The sequence below is a fragment of the Peromyscus eremicus genome, chromosome 8a (assembly GCF_949786415.1).
Source record: "Peromyscus eremicus chromosome 8a, PerEre_H2_v1, whole genome shotgun sequence".
Classification (NCBI taxonomy): Eukaryota; Metazoa; Chordata; class Mammalia; order Rodentia; family Cricetidae; genus Peromyscus; species Peromyscus eremicus.
Window position 1 is genome coordinate 19836811 of NC_081423.1, and position 23743 is coordinate 19860553.

General features: G+C 48.0%; 2 protein-coding genes across 3 annotated transcripts in view; one reads left to right on the forward strand and one right to left on the reverse strand.

The window, feature by feature from the left end:
* Positions 1–23743, reverse strand: part of Wwc1 (WW and C2 domain containing 1) — a 141898-nt gene that overhangs the window by 42841 nt on the left and 75314 nt on the right. For both annotated transcript variants that reach the window (XM_059270350.1, XM_059270351.1), the window contains exons 4-9: positions 19927–20003; positions 18540–18619; positions 11888–12017; positions 9286–9432; positions 8037–8110; positions 3432–3674 (exon numbers count right to left, since the gene is read on the reverse strand). In XM_059270350.1, coding sequence (XP_059126333.1) covers positions 3432–3674; positions 8037–8110; positions 9286–9432; positions 11888–12017; positions 18540–18619; positions 19927–20003 — 751 coding nt within the window. The remainder of the gene's footprint in view (positions 1–3431; positions 3675–8036; positions 8111–9285; positions 9433–11887; positions 12018–18539; positions 18620–19926; positions 20004–23743) is intronic.
* Positions 20740–21268, forward strand: LOC131916807 (ubiquitin-ribosomal protein eS31 fusion protein-like). Its single transcript, XM_059270352.1, has one exon. It carries the CDS (start codon positions 20767–20769, stop codon positions 21232–21234), a length of 468 nt encoding a protein of 155 aa, XP_059126335.1. The 5' UTR covers positions 20740–20766; the 3' UTR covers positions 21235–21268.

Sequence of the window (23743 nt, forward strand, 5' to 3'; positions counted from 1 at the left end):
GGCCTGGACAATCATCTGACAGTAGTGAACACAGAGCTTACTCAGTCGCTGGGATGCTGCGGCGAGCTGGGCGCTTTAGAGGTTAAGGGCTACAGGGCTGTGTCTATGCAGAGCACACACAGGCACCAGACTGCTTCTCCTAAGGCACGTGCGTGTTCTGCTGCTTTACAAACTAGGCTTATACCTGGCGTGGCTGGGAAAATGGATCCCCTCACTAACTCCTGCTCCCGAACAATTACACATATTCGAAAATCACAGTGTGGGTGTGTGGGTGTGTATATGCTGGTACAAATATTATTAAATCATAAAAAAAAAGAATGAAATACTGTCATTTGGAGTAAGATAGATGGGTCTGGAAGATGTTCTGTTAAATGAAATAAACTGGGTACAGATAAACACTGCATGTTCTCATTTTAGAAGCTACAAAAATCAATCTCATAGGAACAGGGAAGAGCCAGGGTCACTGGGAAGGCTGGAGGGAGGTCAGATAATGAATCCTGAAATACATTCACGTGGGAGAATTTAGCTCTGGTGTTCCATATTGCACTGGACAGTTTATTTCAAAACAGCAAGAAGAATCTGAAAGCTCCTAAAACAGAATTGATAAATGTTGACAACAGAAACGCCAATTATCCTGGGGTGGTCATTATTCAAGGTGGACATATGCTGAAATATCATCCTGCTCTGTAAATATTTACAGGCACTATTCACGTTAATATAAAAAATGAAAATGAAGAATCACTAGCTTCAATCCTGCACTCCTTAAGGGGTAGGCGGGGAGATGTTGCTCAGAATCTGCTATGGACAAAATGAAAATAACCGGAAGAGACTCACAGGTTATTAGAAGAGTGTTTCCACTCTCCCTCCTCCCTGCGGTGTTCCCAGTCTCTCTCCCACATGCACACTCACTCTCCCTCCTCCCTGCGGTGTTCCCAGTCTCTCTCCCACATGCACACTCACTCTCCCTCCTCCCTGCGGTGTTCCCAGTCTCTCTCACACATGCACACTCACTCTGCCTCCTCCCTGCGGTGTTCCCAGTCTCTCACACACATGCACACTCACTCTCCCTCCTCCCTGTGGTGTTCCCAGTCTCTCTCTCACACACATGCACACTCACTCTCCCTCCTCCCTGCGGTGTTCCCAGTCTCTCTCCCACACACATGCACACTCACTCTCCCTCCTCCCTGCTGTGTTGTCAGACACACACACACACACACACACACACACACACACTCTCCTGCATCAGACAATCTATTTCTATGGTCCTAGAAGCTGGAAGGCCTGAGGTCGAGCGTCTAGCAGATCTGGTTGCTGAGGAGGAGTCCCTTTGTGACTGTGGAGATTTGGATGAGAATGCCCTCCATAGGCTCATCTATCTGGAAGTTTGGTTTCCCACTGGTAGAGCTATTTGGGGACACTGAAGAGGTGTGGCCTCACTGGAGGAAGCACCTCACTAGGGACAGGATTTGGGAGCTCCAGTCCTGGCCCTCTTGTAGCTTGCTCTCTCCATTTTCTGCTTGTGTTTCAAGATACGAGCCCTCCCTCAGCTTGCTGCCCCAGCCACTGGCCATGCTCCCCTGCCAGGATCAACTCCAACCCTCTTGAACCGTAGGCCAAAATAAACTCTTGCTGCTTTAAGTTGCCTTGGTCACACTGCTTCCTCACAGCAACAGAAGGGTAACCAGTACACTGATTCAATAACAGTCATCTTAACTCCTGAACGCTCCAGATCGCCACACGTGCAGATGCCGTGCTACAGGGCAGCCTTTAAAGAATGAATGATAGCCAGAATGAATGAGTGAGTGGATGGATGGATGGGTGGATGTTTGGGGACTAGAAGACCTCCTTTAAACACAACTCTCTACTTGGTAATGTGGGAATAGGGGTCGCAAGGAGCACCACAGGAAATACAAAGCGTCTGAAACAGGTCTCAACGCCACAGATGAGGTTGGCTCACAGTCTTCTTTACGGTTTACACTGTCAGTATTTGAAAATTAAAAATCCAAGTTTGAAACTTTGAAAGTTCACTGTGGTGCACAGCTCAGTAGTAGAGCACTTGCCTAGCACGCGTGAGGCCCTGGGTTGTATCCCCAAGCGCTACAAAAAAGAAATATAAGGACCACGGGCAGTACAGAGCCCATTCTCCTGCTTGCGGGATCCAGGAGATGGCGCCCACTTTAGACAAGCAAGGGTTAGTGCCCTCCAAACTGACAGGTCTGCAGCTATGTGGGCATCAAGCGTTTCCACCGTCTGCTTAGCCTGCAAGCATCCCTGTCAGCAAGCCCTATGTATACCACTGGCCTTCAAATGTCAGCCCCTCAGGATGTGCTGAAATCAGAAAAAAAAAAATAGTAGCATATCTTGCATATGACTCAAGATACCTCCATGGACAAGAAAGCATTCAGATGTTCAAGACTGCATATAAATAAAATAGTATCTGTATACATATTCTCCTGTATGATTTATTATTATTTTAGTGTGTGTGTGTGTGTGTGTGTGTGTGTGTGTGTGTGTGTACACTTGTGCCCAATTTTTCCTCTCCTTCCACCCTGTAGGTCCTGGGGATTGAACTCAGGTTGTCAGACTTGGTGGCAATCACCTTTATCTGCCGAGTTCTCTCACCTGGCCTCCTTTAGGCCTTAAATCATCTCTATAGCATCCTAACACAATGTAAGCATTTTTTTTTTTTTCGAGACAGGGTTTCTCTGTGTAGTTTTGGAGCCTGTCCTGGATCTCGCTCTGTAGACCAGGCTGGCCTCGAACTCACAGAGATCCGCCTGCCTCTGCCTCCTGAGTGCTGGGATTAAAGACGTGCACCACCACTGCCCGGCTCTTATTAATTTTTAATCTACTCTTCCAACATTTTCAATCTGTGATTGGTTTCTAGATATGGAACCCATGGGTACCAAGGGCTGACTATCTAACAGAAGACAGAAAACATCCCAGGACATCCCCTGGCCCAAACACCCACACCGTGATTTCCAAATGTGTGTATGTGTTTGGGGGCAGGAATAAGCAAGGGGATTCATTTTCCCCACGATACCAGGGATAAGCCTAGTCTGTAAAGCAGAAAGGCTCACTGTGTGAAACCTGTGAATTTGCCATCACATAAGAGACCAAGAGTCACTGTTACAACACTGGAACATTGTTCTGGGCGATCAAGTGCTATGGGGCTTAACTTCAATGAGCAGACACCCTTCTGAGAGCTTCCCGTGTGAAGTACCAGAGTCCTGGTGCACAGGAATGTAAGTCATCACTTCTGAGGTGGCACTCTGGAAGGCTAACATCACTAAATGAGGGTGCTCACCAGGTTGCTTAGGTATCCCCACCACGACCCCTTACTCCTGGCTCCTGCTGGGCTGTCGGATCAGATTGGCATGCTTTCCTTTTTCCTTGGGCCCATGGGACACATCTCTTCACCCCAGACCCACCTCTCTGTTAGCGCCTTGCTCTGAGTGTCCCGGGCTGCCTGCAGGTCCTTCTCCAGTCGCCTCCGGGCCATCTCCAGCTGCTCCACCTCTCCCTGGGTCCATTTCCGGGGGCTGATGAAACGCATCTCCTTCAGCAACTCCTCCTTCTCATTGATGAGGATCAGTCGGTCCCTCTCTGAGTCTAGCACCCCAGGCCAGGCCTCACTGTCAAGTTTGGCCAGCTGGATTTTGAGGTTGGCGATCCTAGGAGTTTAGAAGGTGAGTATGATAGAGGACCAATAGCATTGTAGGAACTGGAAACGGGTGGTTTTTCTAAAAACATGAAGTACCAGGATCTAGGACATCCTCAGAACAGACTTGGACAATTACTGCTTTCTTTTTGATCAGGTTCCAGTTTGGTGCAGTAGAGACTGGACACCATGGCAGGCAACAGCTTCTTACCATGAGCTCTGGGACACTCTGAATGAGGTACTCATATCTCTGAAGTGAAATTATAAAATCTCACTCCTGGGATGGTGGCTGAAGGTTTTGTAAACATGCACACACACACACACACACACACACACACACACACACACACACACACGCTCAAAGCATAGTATTTGGCATACAGTAAGACCTCAATAAATGTTTCTATGCTACTGCTATCACTGGTTGGACCACTAATCAGTTAGGTAACACTGGGAAAATGCCCTGAGCCTTGGAGATGAGGGAAGCAATTACTTATCCTCCAGAGTAGGTATGAAAACCAGTGATGACGTATGCAGTGTGCCGTGTATGAACGGTGCCGAGTCATCAGCAAGGGGAATCACTGGGCTGTTGGCTATCTGTGTGCTCTCAGTTCCGAGTGTGGTAATGGTACTGTGAGAACAGTCATGAAGTTGAGGTTCAGAGACCCTGAGGTAGGAGTTCTGGCCTTGACTTTTATGATGGAAAGAATCATTTCTTAGGGGAAAAAAATCATTTGAGGGGCTGGGGACACTCGGAGGCTCTTTGCTTTCACATACACAAGGCCTTGGGTTCGATTCCCATGAGCAACAATAAAAATCGTTTTGGTATCATAGCTTCTAGCACAATGCCTGGTCAACTGTAGGCACTTATTGAACATTAAGGAAAGCAATCAGCATCCCTGAATCTTAACTTTTCTAAGACCTAGCATCCTCAGCTGTAAGGTAGAGACAATGATGCGAAGATCCCATGAGTCCCACATGAAAAATTTGTCAAAAGAACTCTATATACTGCCAAGCGTTCTACAGACATTGGATATTATTCTTGTGTGAGTATTGCTAGAAACCTCCAAAAGCAACCACACCACTGTCTTTTAGGATCTGGCCTCTGCAAAATGCTTTGAGGTCTTGGGCCCTAATGTTACTGAATCCCTAAGGGGCAGACACAAAAGACTTATTGATCTCATTGAACAGGCACCAATGGCTAACTCAAGATCAATAATCACCACATGTGGCCAGCCAGTCCTTGTTGTGAGCCCAGACCTCTGGACTTGACATTTCAACTCACTTGTATGAAATGTGGCCACACTTTCTTTACCAAATAGTGTTGGATTTGAGATGCCTTGTGATATGTAGCCAAAGTTCTATATAGAGAAACCCATCTAGCTCTTTCTCCAACCAAGGGAGGATCCTAGCAGGAATTCTGAGTTAATTATTTAATTTCACATTCGTGGACACAGCAATTGATGAACATGTTTGTGGTTGCTGATCCCCAGTGCTTAGAGGCTAGAAGAATGAGAGGATAAGCTCGCGTGGGACTCAGCTACAGGCAGGACACTGCGGAGTGACTGATGTCTTCCTGGGTGTACTTTCCAGCGTGCCTTTCCCATGCTCTTGTACTTGAAACTTTAGGTCATCCATCCTTGGGAGAATCAGATATAACTACTAGCCCCTCCCTCAGACCCACACAGGGGATAAAACCTGGCACGCGCTGACCAAGGGAGGTTTCCATGAATGACTGCTACATCTCTTCCATCCTTTAAGACCTGTACCCTCTGTTTTCTCATCTCATAAAGTGCTGTCTTTTCTCCCAAGTCAAGCTTTGAGTTGTAATGAGACATTTGACGTCTCAGTCTCAGGTGGGACATCTCACTCCTCCAGTCTCTCTAGGACTGATTATCTAAGATAGGCGTTGCCACAGGTTGGAAGAGATCAGAAGGTCAAGGATGACAGGCACAAATACACAAACGCTGCTGTCTTGTTGAGCCCCTAGGGGAGCTGAAATAGCACACACAGGACAGTTTTCTTTGCACCTTTCCATCATCCAATCCCTTCTTTGTTATTATCCCAACTTGTCCCGAGGAAAGGATATACCCTCAAGTCACTTGGTGAGCTGACCTCACTCCCCATCCCAGCATGAGCACAGGACTCCCGCCTGGATCTTCTGGGAATGGTAATTCCCCTGTCCTCTACTGGCCCCGCAACAATGGCAGACCAGTCAAAACTACAAGAGACTCTCAGACCCAGTATTTATCAAGACTATCGGGAACACAGCCTGGGAGGTTGTGGCAGGAGGAGGATGATTTTGAGACCAGCCTGGGAGTCATAGCAAGACCCTGTCTCAAAAGCTGAGAAACCAGTTACACACCACTCCCAAACCAGATAAACAAAAGCCCCCAATAAAACACCCATCTGTTGAGAAGGAGAGGTGGCCTTTCCGCTGAGGTTCGAAACCTGGAGGTAGGTAACCGTAGACCTGCTGCTGGGTATCCATCTTGCTGTTTGGATTAGGAAAGCCTGCCTGAGGGTGAAGCCAACACACAGGGCAAGCCAAGGAGCAGGGCAGAGAAGATGAGACTACATTTAAGCAGTATCATCGGAACCCTGGATCTAGCTGAGCCTGAAGCTTTAGAAGTCCCTCTGCTGGGGGAGGGGTGGGTTAGCCTGCTGGATTCCTTTTTCTTTAATTCCTTTTGTGTCTGCTCAATTTCTGACACGATTGCAAAGAGCTGTGCTGCTCATTGGGAATTGGCAGAGCCTCAGGCTGGGCACCGCTACATCCTAGCTGGCTCCACCGAGAAGCTTCCCGGACCGGCAAGTTGGTCTAGAAAGCAATGGATGGATGTCGCCAAGTTTAGTCACCACCAAAATGGCCGGTCAGTTCTTTCCCCATGACGCCGGCACATTATGTAGAAAGAATACCATGAACTCAAAGCCGGAACATCCGGGGTTTAAATTCTAACAATACCACCTGGGAAAGTCATGGGACATCCCAGGTCAAACTTTTCACCCCTCTCACAGATAGATAAGACAGGGACTCTGCGTTTTTTTTATTTTAAGTTATCACATTTCTGTGTTGATTGTTTATGCAGGTATGTAGGTATTCATGCCATGCCACATGTGTGTGGAGGTCAGAGAGTAATTTGCTGGAGTCAGTTCTCTCTTTCAACCATATGGATCCCCGGGATCGAACTCAGGTTGTCGGGCTTGTTAGCAAGCGCCCTGACCCAGTGAGCCATCTCCTCGGCCCTGCGGAAGGTTTTAAAATTAGATAAGCCTGTAAGTGCACACATAATCTTTTTACGCTTTCCCACAAATGCTGTAGGAACGCCGGCTTTATTATGCTCTCATTGTGGTGGTAAAACCCAACTGCTTACGAGTCTGTGTAGCCACAGAACATCTGAATCCGTGGAGCCCAAGCTGCTGAAAAGCACCAGGTATTGAAGCAGGAGGTGCTGCTTCAGGATTTTTAAGGTTGATTTCATAATTAAGTTCATTTTCATTCACAAGAACATCTGTGGGGCTGGTGAGGTGCCTCAGCAGGTAAAGGCAATCGCCACTCAGAGACATGGGTTTAATCCCGGGAGCCCACGTAAGTGGGGGAGGAATGAACAGACTCCACACAGTTGTCCCCTGATGTGTGCACAGTGATGTGTTCCTCCCTACACTGTCCCTGCACACATATGATTATGTATCACAGACACATAATAACAAAGTCAGATGGGAGTCTTAGCTCATGAGTAGACTATAAGTGCATACCAAGTGCAAGGCCCTGGATTCAATCCCCAGGACCCCACCTTGACCCCCAAAAGCTTAAAAAGTCTAAACTACAGATCAGTTCAAGGCCGGCCAGCCAGCCTCGATAACGTGGAGAAACCTTGTCTAAAAACAAACAAACTCCAACAACACGTCCAGAGAAACAACTGGAGACACAGCTGTTGCACTTGCTTGGTATGCACAGGGCCCTGGGTTCAATCCCCAGTACAACAACCAAAAACTATCACAAATAACATTTCCTTGGTGAAGTGAGAAATGTCCATAGTCATCTTTAGCTTGTGGCTGAGCCAAATCAAACAAAGTTACTGCTCCCTCAAACCAAACAGATTCCAAAAACATCAGAAAGCGTTGACTGTAGAATCCAAGCCAGGTAGATAGAAAAATGACTAGGATCTGAGGTTAAACAGACCTGGGTTCAAACATAGTTCAATTCTGTCCAGCACAGTGTCCTGGGCCAGTCATTTCCTCTCTGAACTCGGGAGGATTAACATATAAAGATCTTTATAATCTATGTGAAGATTAAACAAGAGGCATGTCCACAGGGCCCCACCATGACTGGGAGTTATGACTGTGACCTTTCCCGGCTCCGGCCTTGACTTACCGTCTCTTAGCCTCTTCATACCGCAAGCGTAACCTGACCTTCTCGGCCAACTGATTGTTGCTGCTGGTGCTGAACTGGAGGACGAGATAAGAACAGACAGGAATTACCCGGTTACTGCAGTGAGGCCAGAGCTGAGCGAGGTTTCAACAGCTCACGGGAGACTTGACAGCTTACGTGGGCAGAGCCAAGAATAGTCCCCAGTCACTGGGCTGGCTGTGTGGACTGTGGGGGAAGATGGGTAAACAAAAATACTTCTCTTCCTTTGGGCCATGAGAATGGTCTCAAACTTATATGCTTAAGTACTTTGGGAAAAGAAACCAAGAGGCCCACAATACCATCTTACAGCCAAAAAAAAAAAAAACCAGCCAAGGGCCCAAACACTGACCTCAGGTGAGGGGGTAGAAACAAATAATACACAGTAACCAACCAGGGCACACCAGGCAGAGCCTCAGCCGAAAACTCAGAGCTACAGTGAGGACAGGAGCCCTATATAACCAGGAGAAGTCCTAGAATGGAGAAAGCACACCTAGTCTGCCTTTTACAAGGCTTGCGGCTGGGCGAACGGCTGGGACGGGGAAGTGGGGAGTAGCCTGTTTCTGCACTTGCTGTCAGAAACAAGAAACGTCAGACTCACGGGACCTCACTTGGACAGAGTGTCCCCTCACTAGTGGGAGAAGAGCTACAGAAATCAGCCGGGGACAGCATTTAGCCAGCAGAGGCTAGGAGGCAGAGTCACCCCGTGTTCTGTGCTCCCGGAGAGCAAAGCCTCTCTGAAGATCACACTTGCTGTGAGCTGGTCCTACTCGGCCACTTTCGTGACCGGCAGCAAGCATTTTCACTACCCACAACTGGGACCAGGCTGAACCTTGGCACCAAGAGTCAGCACCTGTCTGAGAGCGGTAAGCCTTGTGTGGGGAACAATGAGAGAAATATACTCTGCTTTTCAAATGGTCAAAGAAACCCAGAATGGTGCTACAAAACAGTATGAAGGACATGAGAGGAAGACGCTTCCTCATTAAAAACAGATTGTGTGCAGGGCCTATAGGCATAAGCTCTTGGCTAGGCAGTACTTAGGATGGTGGAATCCCCAGCTCTGGCCTTTTCTCTCTCACACCATCACATCACATCTGGGGCCAGCTGAGCTCCACAGGGCTGAGTTCACAGCCATGGACCAGCTCCTCGGGTGATGAAGGACAGACAGCTAGCCTTGCTAGGGTGACCTCCCAGGTGCCACCCCCCGCCTACTCACACTCCCAGAGATGTCCGTCTGTGAGCTCACGTCTAGGAACTGCTTTGGCATCGGGAAGCTGGAACTCTCCAGAGAGCTGCTGCTGGACCATAAGTCAGAGTGAGACCCTCTGTCTGTCCGGAAGCCATCCTTCAGCATGGCAAGGCTCTGCAGTGTAGGGAGGGGTAAGGGAGCAGTGAGTGGTGTGGCTCATGGGCGGTGCCCTCAAACTCCAGAAAAGGGCATTGAATGCCCTGGGACTGGAGATACAGATGGTTGTATCGACACCATGTGAGTGCTGGGGATGGAACCCGGGTCCTGTGGAAGAACAGTCAGTGTTCTTAACAGCTGAGCCATCTCTCCAGGCCCCTGAGGTAGAATTCTTGCTGTTTCTTTCTCACTGTGTTAGAGCTGACTTCTCACTCTGAGCTAGTTGATTACCCTCCCTACGCATCTACCTACTTCTCTGTGAAGTGGGAAAATTTCAGGTCTTCCCGTGGTGGCCAGTTTTATGTCAATTTCATGCCTGAGAGCTAGAGTCATCTGAGGGGAAGGAACCTTAACTGAGACAACGCCTCCAGAAGGCAAGCCTATGGGGCATCTTCTTAACTAGTGATTGATGGGGGAGGGCCCAGCTCATTGAGGGTGGTGCCACTCCTAGGTTGGTGGTCCTGGGTTCTATAAGAAAGCAGGCTGAGGGCTGGAGAGATGGCTCAGCGGTTAAGACCATTGGTAGAGCTTCCAGAGGTCCTGAGTTCAATTCCCAGTAACCACATGGTGGCTCACAACCATCTATAATGGGATCTGATGCTCTCTTCTGGAATGTAGGCATACATGCAGATAGAGCACTCATGTAAAATAAATAAATAAATAAATAAATAAAGCAGGCTGAGAATGGCAGACTGAGCAAGCCAGTAAGCAGCACCCCTCCATGGCCTCTGCATCAACTCGTGCCTCCAGGTTCCTGCCTTGTCTGAGTACCTGCCCCGACTTCCTTCAGCGGTGGACTCGTGGTGGAAGTGTAAGCCAAATAAACCCTTTCCTCCCCAACTTGCTTTTGGTAATGCTGTTTCATCATAGCAATTGTAACGGCAACTAAGACAATTACTTTACATGTGTGTCAGTTACAGGTGTAATCAATTAAAAGACAATGCCACATGACAGCCAACACTCAGCAGCCCAGCTTCACTGCAATTTTACTGCAACCAAGCTCTCTATGGAATCTTCTGATCCTCTTCACTGTACCAATGAGAAGCTAGAAGTAACAGCTCGGTGCTCGGTGCTTGGTGTGCATACCCTTTGCTATCCACAAGCACCCCCGTTCTCACTGGGCCACAGTCCTCTTGTTTGCCAAAGTTTCCTCCCAAAGCTAGCCATGACAGTTCTGAGTCTTGGACTCCTGATGTGTCGGTGAAGTGATGGGCAAGTGTCTTCAGGGTTAGGTGGGTCTGGGTGGGGATTACATTTAGGGGTGAAAAAATGGGCTTGTGAGTCACAGGTTCTAGGGTCTGCCACTTCCTGTCTGAGCCAGCCTGTCTTTTTTTTTCAATAATTTATTTATTTGTATTTTATGTACGATGGTGTTCTGCCTGCATGTATGTCTGTGTGAGGGTATCAGATCCCCAGGAACAGGAATTATAGATAGTCGTGAGCCGCCATGTGGGTGCTGGGACTTGAACCCGGGTCATGTGGAAGAGCAGCTAGCACTCCCAACCATTGAGCCGTCTCTCCAGCCCCGCCAGACTGTCTTTATCTGAAGAATGGAGATAACCTGAGCCATGCATGCGAAGCACTTGGCCCCATCACCACGCTGTGAAACTGGGCTCCATGGTTCAGTTCCCAGCACAGAGAACACAGGAGACAGACATTGTCATGTTCAGGTTAAATGGCTCCATCGTTTGGTCCATTCAAAAACAAGCTGGAAGGGGCTGGAGAGGTGGTTCAGGGGTTAAGAGCACTGGCAGCTCTTCCAGAGGTCCTGAGTTCAATTCCCAGCAACCACATGGTGGCTCACAGCCATCTATAATGAGATCTGGTGCCCTCTTCTATTGTGCAGGCAGAACACTGTGTACATAATAAACCTTTAAGAAACAACAACAAACAAACAAAAACCAAGCTGAGTGGTGACAGCTAGTGATAGGGACCTGAAGTTATTCTAGGGGTGGGACCAAAGTCTAAACACAAAATTGATGTTTCATGTATATTTTATGCACACAGCCCAAAGGTATCTTGATATTTTTGATGCACCAACACTGTGTCTTGTGTCTGTGCCTGCCACACAAAGTCAGACATAGACTTTTCCATGGCCGTATCATGTTAATACTCAAAAGATGTCTGGACTAGGGAAACTCATCCTGTAATGAGAACTAAGTGGTTGGTGTGGTATGTGAAAGTAGCCGGTGTAGCCGGTGTGAAGTCCTTATACACAAGGCACCAGGAGTCCGCATCCCTGAGGGGTCCTCATCACAGGGTACCAGGGGCCCGCATCCCTGGGGGTCCTCATCACAGGGTACCAGGGGCCCGCATCCCTGGGGGTCCTCATCACAGGGTACCAGGAGTCTGCATCCCTGGGGGGTCCTCATCACAGGGTACCAGGGGCCCGCATCCCTGGGGCCCTCATCACCTTGATCAGGTCTTGCTTCTCTTTTTCTCCGCAGGTGATGGCTTTCTTGATGGCTTTGGTTTCCCTCAACACAGCCTGGGCCTCATCCAGTTTGTAGCCACCCTGGGCATCGGACATTTTCTTGTCAATTCTAGGGGTCAGGAAATGAGAGAGGTCAGACAGGAGAGGACACAGGGAAAGCGCAGGAGCTCTCAAGTCTCCTCTCTCCATTCTGCACAGCCGTCTCCAGGTTCTGCTTGGGGAAGAAGGCAGAGAAGGATCTTGTCAAACTGCAGATGTGTGTGGCTGCAGAATGGAGGAGCAGCATGGTTCTTAGAGTTGGGCTCTTCTAAGTATGAGCTCTTACTGGCCATCTTCTCCAACCCCTTCCTGAGTCCTCCAGGCTGGGGAGGAGGCTCCCTATAACATGTCTCCAAGAGCTGAGCAACTTCACTTGTGTTGATAACTTAGACTTTATGAAGCAGCATCGTCGTTTTAACTGTGGTACCCTGGAGGACAGAGCTGGACATGAATGGTATTAGAATCTGGCATAGACGGGGCAGGGGTGGGGGGTTGAGGGTGAGGAGATGGTTGGTCTGTCTCCTGTCCTGTCCGTCACAGGCTGCTTAGCAGTGTCCCTGGCACTAATTCACAAAATGTTAATAATACCCCAGGCTTGAGTTATGACGATTTCCTGCTGGGCGGTGGTGGCGCAAACCTTTAAATCCCAGCACTTGGGAGGCAGAGGCAGGTGGATCTCTGTGAGTTTCAGGTCAGCCAAGGCTACATAGTCTCAGAAAGAAAGAAAGAAAGAAAGAAAGAAAGAAAGAAAGAAAGAAAGAAAGAAAGAAAGAAAGAAAGAGAAAGAAAGAGTTCCCATATATTGTCCAAATATATGGCCCCAAGACACCGTAGGTGGAGAACCACCATGTCTAACTTTGGGGAGCTCTCCCCTTCCGTCTTTGGGTGGTTTCTGGGGGGTGAACTCAAGCTATACCTTGCATGGCATCACTTTTCCCCGGTGAGCCATCTCACCACCCGAGACCCCTGTCGGCAGTAAACATGTGCAGAATTACAGGCCATGATGAGGCTGTTACAGTGCAGCTTTGGACATGGCACCTCGGGGTTCTAAAGAGGCCTGGATGGTGGCGTCTGCCTGGCCCTGCTCACGGGATTTAAGTCCTATGGAGAACTAGGAGGTGGTGTACGCATGTAAGGGATTAAGCACCTCTAGCCTGGAGATTATTGGCTTATCCGGGCTCTACGTGTAGGTCTGTGTTGATGAAAGGTTAAAAGAGAAAGGCTGAGTGTCTCCCCTCTCCTTTTGGAAGTGCCCAGATCACATCCAAGGCTGTACACATGGGCGGCAAGCCCTCTGCCACTGAGCTGTGACTTAAGGCACCAGAGATGGCCGAGGGGTGGAGAAGGTTCTGTCTGAGAGCAGATACACTTCATGCTTTCATCAAAGGCTGGCCTGAGGCTTCAGCGGAGGGTGGAGAAAGGGAAGTTCAACAGTCAAGGGAACACCACAAACCCATTATTCCAGGATCAGAAACCCTCACAGGCATTCCTCTCTGGCTTCCTGCTACAGCCCAAACTGTCCAGTGCTAAAAATAGCCCGAGTGGGAAATCACTTGGAAAGGAGGAAGGCAGGGTTTCCACCCCGGCCTCACGGCTCCGGAGTAGGGGAGAGGGCATAGGGAGGGGTCCCCACACAGCTGCCCCCTGCGGTTACTTCAGCTTCTGTGGACACAAAACAAAGCCCCAATTGTGTCTCCCACTAAAAATAGCCTGTCTATCCTTTCGAGGACTTAGGCCCGGGCCAGGTTGGCTAACATCTGTCTCAGATTTAGCCTGAAAAGGTTCACATTGCTCCAAAATTCTGTGGGTGATATTCCAGAGAACCATCCCCAGAGTTCGGGTAGGATGGGAGGTGCCCCGGCCCAAACTACCAGGGGGGTGGTGTGGGCAGGGGAGAGCCGTATGCTTCAACAGGTCTGAAGGCTGGGCAGAGCTCGCCTCAGCCAACAGGGCAAGAAGGGCTTCGCATCTCCAGAAGGATGGACAGAGCTGTTTGCGTGCTGGGCTGCAAAGAGCTTTACCTGAGTTCTCCAGGCCCTTGGCAACCCGGCCTCTGGAATTTGGCTGCAGAGAGCAGCTCCGAGGAGGGATACTTGGGATACGGCTCGAGCGAGAGGGGTGGGGGAGGACAAAGGGTCACCACTCTATACTCAGTAAAACAATCTTTTTGGGAGTGGAGGGTAAAAGGAAGGAAAAGTTGTGTGCGCTGGGCGGTGGGGAGACGTGTTTTAGGATTTTCAAATGATGCAGCTGTCATTTCGGGCCTTTGGGGACTCTCCTGCCCAGTAGCCTCAGAAGCCGGGCACTGACAATGGCTGGTTCATCCCGTCTTGTCCAGACAATTCTGGCACAGGGGCTCTGTGGAGTGCAGAAAGAAAGCCCCTGCCATGCCCGTTCCCCTGTCAAAGGAATAGACTAAGTCTCCACTCCCTCCTGCTCACAAGGGGTCAAGCTGCAGGCCAAAGCCCCACACTTCGGTTTTGATTTTTCTTTTTCATTGTCCTTGAGAGGTTTCTTTCAGTCTTCATCATCCTCCCCCCTACACATCCCCTTTTTTATTTAAACGAAACAAAACAGAAAACTCCTGTTGCTGAATCAATCACTACGAACAAGCTCATGGATTCGTAGACATAGCTGCTCAACAGCTCTTGGCTGGTGTCACCGCCATCATGGAGGCAAACACGTAAGATCTTGGGGGGAGCAGAAGAACTGTATGTCAGTCCCTAACAGTGATCGTGACGTGTTGTCAAAGTCTTCTGGAAACTCCTTAAATTACTCCTGAAGAATGAGGTTCACCACTCCCAGGTTCTGCAAACGAGGGAGGCTACGGGAATGCCTGAGTCATGTCTCACTAGACCCTGAACAAAAGCAATTCCAAGGGAGCTTGACAGGGCCATATACTCTTTGGGTCCAGGGAGAGGCTTAGCTGAGGTGGTATCTAGAGAGGGACTGAGATATGAACTTCAAAATCCAATAAATCTCCAAGCACCTCAATAATAATAATTGATACTAATCCAACAGTTCTAGACTGGAGGTGTAGCTTGGGGAACAGACTGTGTGCTTATCATTAACGGGGTTCAATTCTTGGGTACCACCACCCCCTAAAAAAACCCCAAACAAACAAAAAACAAGTAACAAGACAGAGACTAGATGCCTCTCAATGGCTAGAACACATGTCCAGCATGTGTGAGGTCCTAATCTGTGCCAGGCTCTGTTACATCCTAGACAGGGAGTTTTCTAGCTCAGTCTTGACAACCATGGACTTTTCAGATGAAGACATCAACACTTAGAAGGGTTAGGTTATTTTTCCAAGGTCCCAGGTACCTGGGATTTGAAGCCAGGCCTGCTTGCCAGGATGTGTGTTAGAGCTGATAGCTTTCTCCACCCTGGACTGGGAGTCTGCTGCTTCTAGCTGAGGACTGTGAGCAGCCGGGGCTGCAAAGGAGTCTACCTGGGCCAGCAGTCAAACTGGGAGGAAAAGGGGAGGGGCGGGGTCTTTAGGGTTTCACTGTCAGCTTACCAAAGGACAAGAACTTCCAATGCTGCTGCAGGGTGACAATGTGGTAAAACAGGTTTGTGGAGGTTGGGAGTATTTTAAGTAGCGCTCTTGAGGTGGGGAAAGAGCAGCCTTAAACTATGCTTCCAAGCTTCCTGAGCTGCATGCAGGTCAAATTAGGAATGTCCGCGCTCACACTATTGCCCTGAATTGTCTCCGCTGCTCACTAAAAATTACTAAGGAGCAGAAAGCACAGCCCCTAGCTGGAACGAAGTTAGAATCTGGTTTGAAGGATATGATTGACATGTATATGTATGTAAATTACACACATAAAGGCACATAAAAAAGATATGAAAGCCAAAATTTTAAATTAAAAAAGAAAAACATTCCATACAATTTAGAATCTAATATAGGGCCATATTTGCAAATCCTCCTCTCCTCCCCCGGCCCAGAACTAGAGGTTGAATTTAAGGCAGTGGTTCTCAAGTTTCCTAATGCTGTGACCCTTTAATACAGTTCCTCATATTGTGGTGATTCCCCCCCACCATAAAATTATGTTCTTGCTACTTCTTCGGAAAAAGTCAATTGGGAAAACTATGAAGGCACACATGATTTTCATAACAGAAGACAGCTGATATATAACAAGCCAAATAATACCAAAAGCTCCTTGGAATTTGGCTTCCTCTGGAGGAATTCCCTGATCCCTCCAGGTAGTGACTTTGCCATAACCAGCTGAGTTCTTATGATATATTCCTGCAGCCGGCAGAATTCTTGCTACTTCATAACTGTAATTTTGCTACTGTTATGAACTGTAATGTCAATATCTGACATGCGGATGGTCTTAGGTGACCCCAAAGCAAGACAACTGGCGACTTAGGCCTTGGGAATGCTAGGAAGCGCTCCCCATTGAGCTACCCCTCCGGCAGGTTATATTTCCTTTTGTTGCTGTTGTTTGATTTTGAGACAGGTCTTGCTATGTAGCCCAGCCTGGCGTTGAACTCTTCACCCTCCTGCCTCAGCCCAGCAAGTGCTGGGATTGCAGGTGTGTGCCACCATCCTCAGCTCACACTTGCTCACCTCCTCTGTTGTGCTGGATTCCTGGAGGCTCCCTCAGGTGGTGAGAGGGCTTGTGGAATAAGGGCAGGTAAAGGAGATCATGCTGGCACACGCCTTTGATCTCAGCACTGGGAAGGCACAGGCAGGTGGATCTGTGAGTTCGAGGCCAGCCTGGTCTACATAATGAGTTCGAGGCCAGCCAGAGGTATATAATAGAGAAACTCTCAATGAAGAGAAAGGGAAGGAGGAGGAGCAACAGTGGCAACCTCTGCCCTCACCTAGGGGTTACATCCATAACTATATGTCACATACATAACGCTTTGATCTATAGTTATGACAGGACTCACTCATATGTCCTGGGGCAGGATATGGTACTCAATGAATGATGCAGATAGACTTGGGGGTGGGGGTGGATAATGAAATGGTATGGGTTGGGCTTGGGGTGGAAGAGAAAGCAAATGACTATCAGAGCAGCGGTCCATACAGGCACAGCCTCCTCAAGACTGGAAGTCTCTTGAAGCTAGGAATCCTGGTAACCTGCCTGGTGTTTCTGTGAGGGTTGCTAGGCTACCTGTGTAATGATTACCAAGGGAGCCTGTTAGGGAACATTATTTTAAGGTATGTTACTTTGTTTATGTTGCATTTGTTTAACTCTGTGAAGCTGTGTTACTGTGCCTGTCTAAAAAACCTGATGGTCTAATAAAGAACTGAATGGCCAATAGCGAGGCAGGAGAAAGGATAGGCGGGGCTGGAAGGTATATAGAAGGAGAAATCTGGGAGGAGGGAGGGATCTAGGAGCCAGAGAAGGAGAGGACTCCAGGGGCCAGCCACCTAGCTACACAGCAAGCCATGGAGAAAGAGTAAGATTTACAGAAGTTAGAGAACGGGAAAAGCCCAGAGGCAAAAGGTAGATGGGATCAAGTTAAGGAAAGCTGGCAAGAAACTAAGTCAAGCTAAGGCCGGGCATTCATAAGTAATAATAAGCCTCTGTGTGTGATTTATTTGGGAGCTAGGTGGCAGCCCCCCCCAAAAAAGAGTAAAAGCCCTCAACATCAGGAGCCACTAAATAAACTGAACACAACTTAGTTAAACAAGGAGTGGTAGCACACCCATCTAATTCTAGTTCTTGAGAGCCTGAGGCAGTGGGATGGCTATGAGTCTGACGCCAACCTGAGCTAAAGAATGAGACCCTATCTCAAAAAACAAAAACAAACAAACAACACCCCAAACATGACAAAAGTCTCTGTTACATATGTCTAATTATAGCAATAAGCTGATATTTACTGAGCATTTAGTATACAACTCAGTTTCCTCATCTATATAATGGGGTTATAGCTAAAATCAAAACAAAAAACCCATTCCTTTGGGATTGCCACAAGGATCAGATGAATGTCCTCATGCAGGAACACTTGAAGATATTTCCTGGCATACAGCAAGGGCTCTACAAATCTTCATGGTCATGGTCGACATCACAACAGTTAACACAGTGCATAGGAAATAAGCCGTACCCCTGACTTAGCTGTAAGCCCACTTCTTCTACAAATGAAAATGGCATCTATCTGTTTAGTGTGGAAGCTCTCTGTCCCACCCATAGGGGACTCTGCACATAGTCAGGTGCACAATTCTCTAGGAATGTGTTCAATGCTGGAAGAGATTTCTAGTTCTGCAGTGGGGTAGCGCTGAAGTGGCGCCATGGAGCTAAAGGGTTTGCTTTGTCTGTGTCTGACAGTCTAGCAGTCAATCAGCAGAGCTGAGGTGTGCACAGAAATGCTTAACACCTGCTTTTAGGCCTGGGGAGTAAGACTCGGCTGTCCTTAATGGGCTTAGAAGTTCAGAGGATGGCAACAGCTTCGTGGTTTGAAATGACTCTGTTTACCTCCACCCTTGGGTGATGGCATCTCCAGTGAATGCCAGTGGAAAAGAAGTTAAACAGAATTGTGAGAGGTGCATTGTGGGAAGGACTGAAGAGGAGAGGGGCAGAGAGAGCAGGATGGGAGCCTGGGTGGAGACTGCCCCATGTCTCCACTGCAGGACACTTACTTCTTCAGGGTCTGAAAGCCACGCTCTTTGAACTGTAGCTCATGCTGAAGGTGGACCATCTCTCTCTTCAACTTGTTGACCTGGATGGCAGAGGACCACACAGAGGACGAAGTCAGAGGTGGATGTGGAGCTGTAGCCTGGGGAGTCCAGAAGCCCCTGACTGTACTGCTACTGCATAAGGAGACACCCACATCCTTTGGGCACCCTCCCTTCACCCGGGTGGGTCTGGGAGTCAGCACCCCACCCAGTGTCCCTGTGGGTGCTGCCACCCAGTCTCTACACCAGGGAAACAGGAAGTAATCAGACACTGACTGATTGTCAGGCCTCACCACTTCCTAGCTATAGGGTCTCTCTTGCACCACTGACCCCTTCTCACCTCTTCTTGCCTATTGTGATGGATGAGGATGACAGTAATTACCTGGGTCACACACAGCTTAAAGCTGGTGATGAGTCTGAGAGTGCTTTGCATGGAGGTGAGAGGCAAGACACCACCAAAAGCCAGATCCCACATGCAGGCCGTTTGTGGCCTCCAGAGTGCGGGAAGCCTTTCTTTTCTTTTCTTTTCTTTTCTTTTCTTTTCTTTTCTTTTCTTTTCTTTTCTTTTCTTTTCTTTTCTTTTCTTTTCTTTTCTCCCCCCCCCCCCTGTCTGTCTTTCTTCTTCTTCTTCTTCTTTTTTTATGGAAGCCTTTCAATGAGAGCTACCAATTAAGGTCTAAGAGACTTCATGTACTAAACTTCCATATACTGCTCTTTCCCAAACTACTTGACATCTAGAAACATGGGGCTCAAATTCCAGTGTGGGTGCAGCCTACTAGAGCTGAAAAACTTTAGCCCCTCAGACATGGCACACCAGCTTATTAGTTCCAAGTATTCCATCCTGCCTCAGGCCACTTCCCCGAGTTATGCTTTGTATGTGGAAATTATTCGACCGGCATGAAACCAGTGTTCAAGATACCCAGTGTGCCGTGAGTGAGCCACTTAACCACTCTGCCTTAGTTTCTATTTCAGTAAAATGGGGGTAATGACACATATCCTCCTAAAGTCATCAGGAATGAAGATGATGCAGAGCGGGGCAGCAGCCAGGAGGAGGAAGAGGCCACCAAACTCAGATCTCCACTGAGGACTCTTGTTTCCTCAGGCAAGGTTCTTGGTCTCTGCTTGCTCATCTTTAAAGTGCAGGAGACGGCGACAGTTACTTCCAAGGGACGACGGACGTGCCCAACACTACACCAGGCACAAGGTCAATGCCTGTATATGGCAACTGTGGCACCATTGTTAATACAACAACCACCGCTACTATTACCCCAGGGGCCTTGTCAGCCTTGGCTGCCATGGCCTGGAGGGTTAGCTAGTTAATGGTCAGCAAGGACGCTGTGAAGATCCTTACCCGGGATTTTGCAGTGGCAATCTCAGCTTTCAGGATCTCAGGGTCATACTTTGAGCTGGACGATGACCCAGAGACCACTGCAGGGAAGAAAGAAGAGAATCTCAGTTGAGGAAGCAATGGCCAAGTTGGCTTACAGAGTCATCTAAATGAACCCAGAGAGAAAGAACTACAATCACGAACAGCTTACCTATCCAACAAAGGGGGGTTTGTTAAATATGAGACACAGGAAATGCAGATGACATTGTTGGGTCTCAAACTCCAAGGGGCAGTGCATGTGTGCAGAAGTGACAGTGTTGGCTCAGCTCACATTGGACTGTAGGGTTGCTAGTGGTTGCTCTTCGCTTTTCTCAGGAACCCGTGAAATGGTAAGACCCGCTTCCCCATCTCCCCTTCCTCTGGCTCCCTCTCTCCACATCCCTATGGTGTGTACCAAGCCAACGCTAACCTCCAGACTCCTCCTGCCTCTCCTCGTGTCCTCGTTATGTATCTCAAAGCCCATGCTAGCCTTCTGGCCCTTCTCACCTCCTCTCTTACGCCAGCTCCCAGGCTGTTTCGGATTGCAGCTCACTTCCCACTCTCTTTATAACAACAGGTTTTCCCCTGGCCCTGGCTGTTCTCGTTTCTCTCATAGATAGCCCTGGCTATGTCCAGTGCGCTTCACTTCCCTTTTGCTTCTGGATGGTCTTTCTCTCTTATCTACAATAAAAACCTTCCTCCCAACTCACGGAGCGGCCATTTTCTGGTCTCTTTATCACATCCTTGCTTACAGATATGACTTGTGCAATTTAAAACCATGACGTAGCTTTCCGATCCGCCATCTGTGGTGGAACCGTGGCCAAGATGCAGATTTTCATGAAGACCCTTACGGGGAAAACCATCACGCTCGAGGTTGAACCCTTGGACACTATAGAAAATGTAGAGGCCAAGATCCAGGATAAGGAAGGAATTCCTCCTGATCAGCAGAGGCTGATATTCACTGGTAAGCAGCTGGAAGATGGCCGTACTTTGTCTGACTACAATATTCAAAAGGAGTCCACCCTTCATCTTGTGTTGAGACTTCGTGGTGGTGCTAAGAAAAGGAAGAAGTCTCACACCACTCCCAAGAAGAATAAGCATAAGAGGAAGAAGGTTAAGCTGGCTGTACTAAAGTACTATAAGGTGGATGAAAATGGCAAAATTAGCCGTCTTCATCGAGAGTGTCCTTCTGAAGAGTGTGGTGCTGGAGTTTTCATGGCTAGCCACTTTGACAGACATTACTGTGGCAAGTGTTGTCTAACTTACTGCTTCAACAAACCAGAAGACAAGTAGTTGTGTATGGATAAATAAAAAGACAGGAACTGAGAAAAAACAACAACAACAACAAAACCATGATGTAGAAAACTACAGAGTGAAATGAGAAAGTGTCAACACACATGGTTCCATGACGCCCAGCTGACAAAGTGTGTGGAAAAGTTAAGTGAGAGGAGTGTACAGTTTGTAAACACACACACACTCACACACACTCACACACACACACACCTTTAAAAAGACTGGATGCTGAGGACATAGTTCAGCTGCTTGTCTGGCATGTGTGAGACCCTCGGTTAACACTGCTGTCTGGAGGGATGGATGACAAATAAAACTAATTTCCACCTTTGTATTTTTTGGTCTTTTTCATATTTTCTAACATGAACATCTACTTTGGTAATAAAGATGCTAACATTAATTTTTTATACTAATGTACATTTGAGAAGAAAACAAAGTACCCATAGTCATACTACCCTAGGACAATTATCTTTGTCTTAAGTCATCTAATGCATAGCTGTAGTTCTAGCATGTTAAAACTCAACTGCCTTTCAATGGCATTTATGTCATTGTGGCTTATGGAAATGAACACAATACAGTGTGATGTACTTCAAGGAAGAAAACGAGACAAAGAGAAATCACTGCATGCCACAGGCTCCCTAACTCAACCAGAGTCACCACAGGCCTGGCTTTGAGCATCCTGACTGGTGAGGTAAAAAGGGAAACATGGCCGGGCGGTGGTGGCGCACGCCTTTAATCCCAGCACTCGGGAGGCAGAGCCAGGAGGATCTCTCTGAGTTCGAGGCCAGCCTGGACTACCAAGTGAGTCCCAGGAAAGGCGCAAAGCTACACAGAGAAACCCTGTCTCGAAAAACCAAAAAAAAAGAAAAGGGAAACATGTCTAGATATGAGACTCAGTCATGCTCTAAATAAACACACTCCCCCACTGTTGAACAGGTTTTCTGGGTAAGGAAGGTATTTCTTGAGTGTCCTCAAATCACACTGGATGGGCTAGCTCATCCCCCGTCCCGCTCTTGGTGCTCTGGACACTACAGTGAGAACCCAAGCTGAGACCAGGCTTTCGTGGAAGACATCCATGGTATTTTCAGCATCTGACAGTGATGGAGGGAGAAGCTGCTGTTTGGATTTAGTTAAAATAGTTTAGCGGGGCTTTGAATTACGTACGAGGGAGGTTCAAGTTTGGGAAATGAGAAAAACGACTCCATATAATGACAGTTGAGGCATCATAGCACTTCAGCACAGGTCACAGTGACGACCAGGGTGATGGGGTCTGGGCTTTACTGGAAAAGACAAGCAGAGCCAAGGTGGTGACAAGAGAGCTTTGTGGCCTTTTTCTGGGGGCACAGAACAAGGACTCAGGTGCTCAGGATGTTTCACTGACAGTGTGAGGTTGTCGACTCCTGCATTCTAATTCTTCTAGTCTTCAGTGGGGTTGGAGTCGCTGGGATGAACCTGGCTGGATACAGAGCTGGAAAATGGCTTGAGCATATTCTCCAAAGAGGTACTTCCCAGCATTTTAAAGTGGTTCACATGATCTCTTATCCATGGTGGATAGTAAGAACGTGATGAAAAGACTAGATTAGTTGTCAGTGTGGGAAATAAGATGGAGATGTATGTGGAAAGGTCACCAGAGGGGGCTGCCTATTCTAAGCACCACGTCCTACCATCACCTCCACTTTCCATCATGCATCGGTGCTGCTGGGGACAGTACTCCACTATGGGGAGACATTAAGGAGAGTAGTTAGGGTCTGAAGACATGTCGGAAGTGGCAATTCCTGACCCAGGCTGGGCAAAGGTGGTTCTGAGTAAGTCTTTATGAAGATACATTAGCATCCCTTGAGCATGCTCAGAAATTCTGGAAGCAAAGGAAGGCAAAAAAAAAAAAAAAAAAAATCCTACCAAGGGGGCTGTCAGAGACTTGAATTCCTACTCATTGGCAAATTCTTATGAAATGCGCAATTTATTCACAAAGCTGCTGAAATAGAATACAGCCTGGTGCATATTTTTTAGGTAAATTTTTCGCTGAAGTTTTCTTTTTCTTTTTAAAGAGACTTCCATAAGCCAGGTATGGTAAAACAAAACAAAACAAAAACCTATATCATTTCAGCACTCAGGAGCCTGGGGCAAGAGGAATTCTGGGAGTTCAGGGCAATCCTGGGCTACACTCTGCATTATCCAATCCCCTTGCTTGGAGTAAGGTGCTATGCTTTCTGCCAGTAAGCATTCTGGTTCCTCATGACCTGGGAGGGGGTACGCACAGCCAGCACCCATGGGCTCCCACGTCATGCTACTCCAGCCCTCTTCACCCCTCTCTCGTCTCCCCCATCTCAGGTCTCCCTTTCTGGGCCACCCCCATGACATTGCTAGAACTTCACTTGTAGTGGCTTCCTGGGAAAGGAGACAGGAAGGAAGCAAAAGTTTTGAAAATCCCACATGTCTCAAAATATCTTTATTCTACACTATATTTAAAGATAGCTTCACAGTTATGGAGTTTCGGATCGGAACTGCCTTT

What these genes read in the sequence shown, in the direction of transcription:
- LOC131916807 (XM_059270352.1), top strand. Translation starts at nt 20,767, where the DNA reads ATGCAGATTTTCATGAAGACCCTTACGGGGAAAACCATCACGCTCGAG.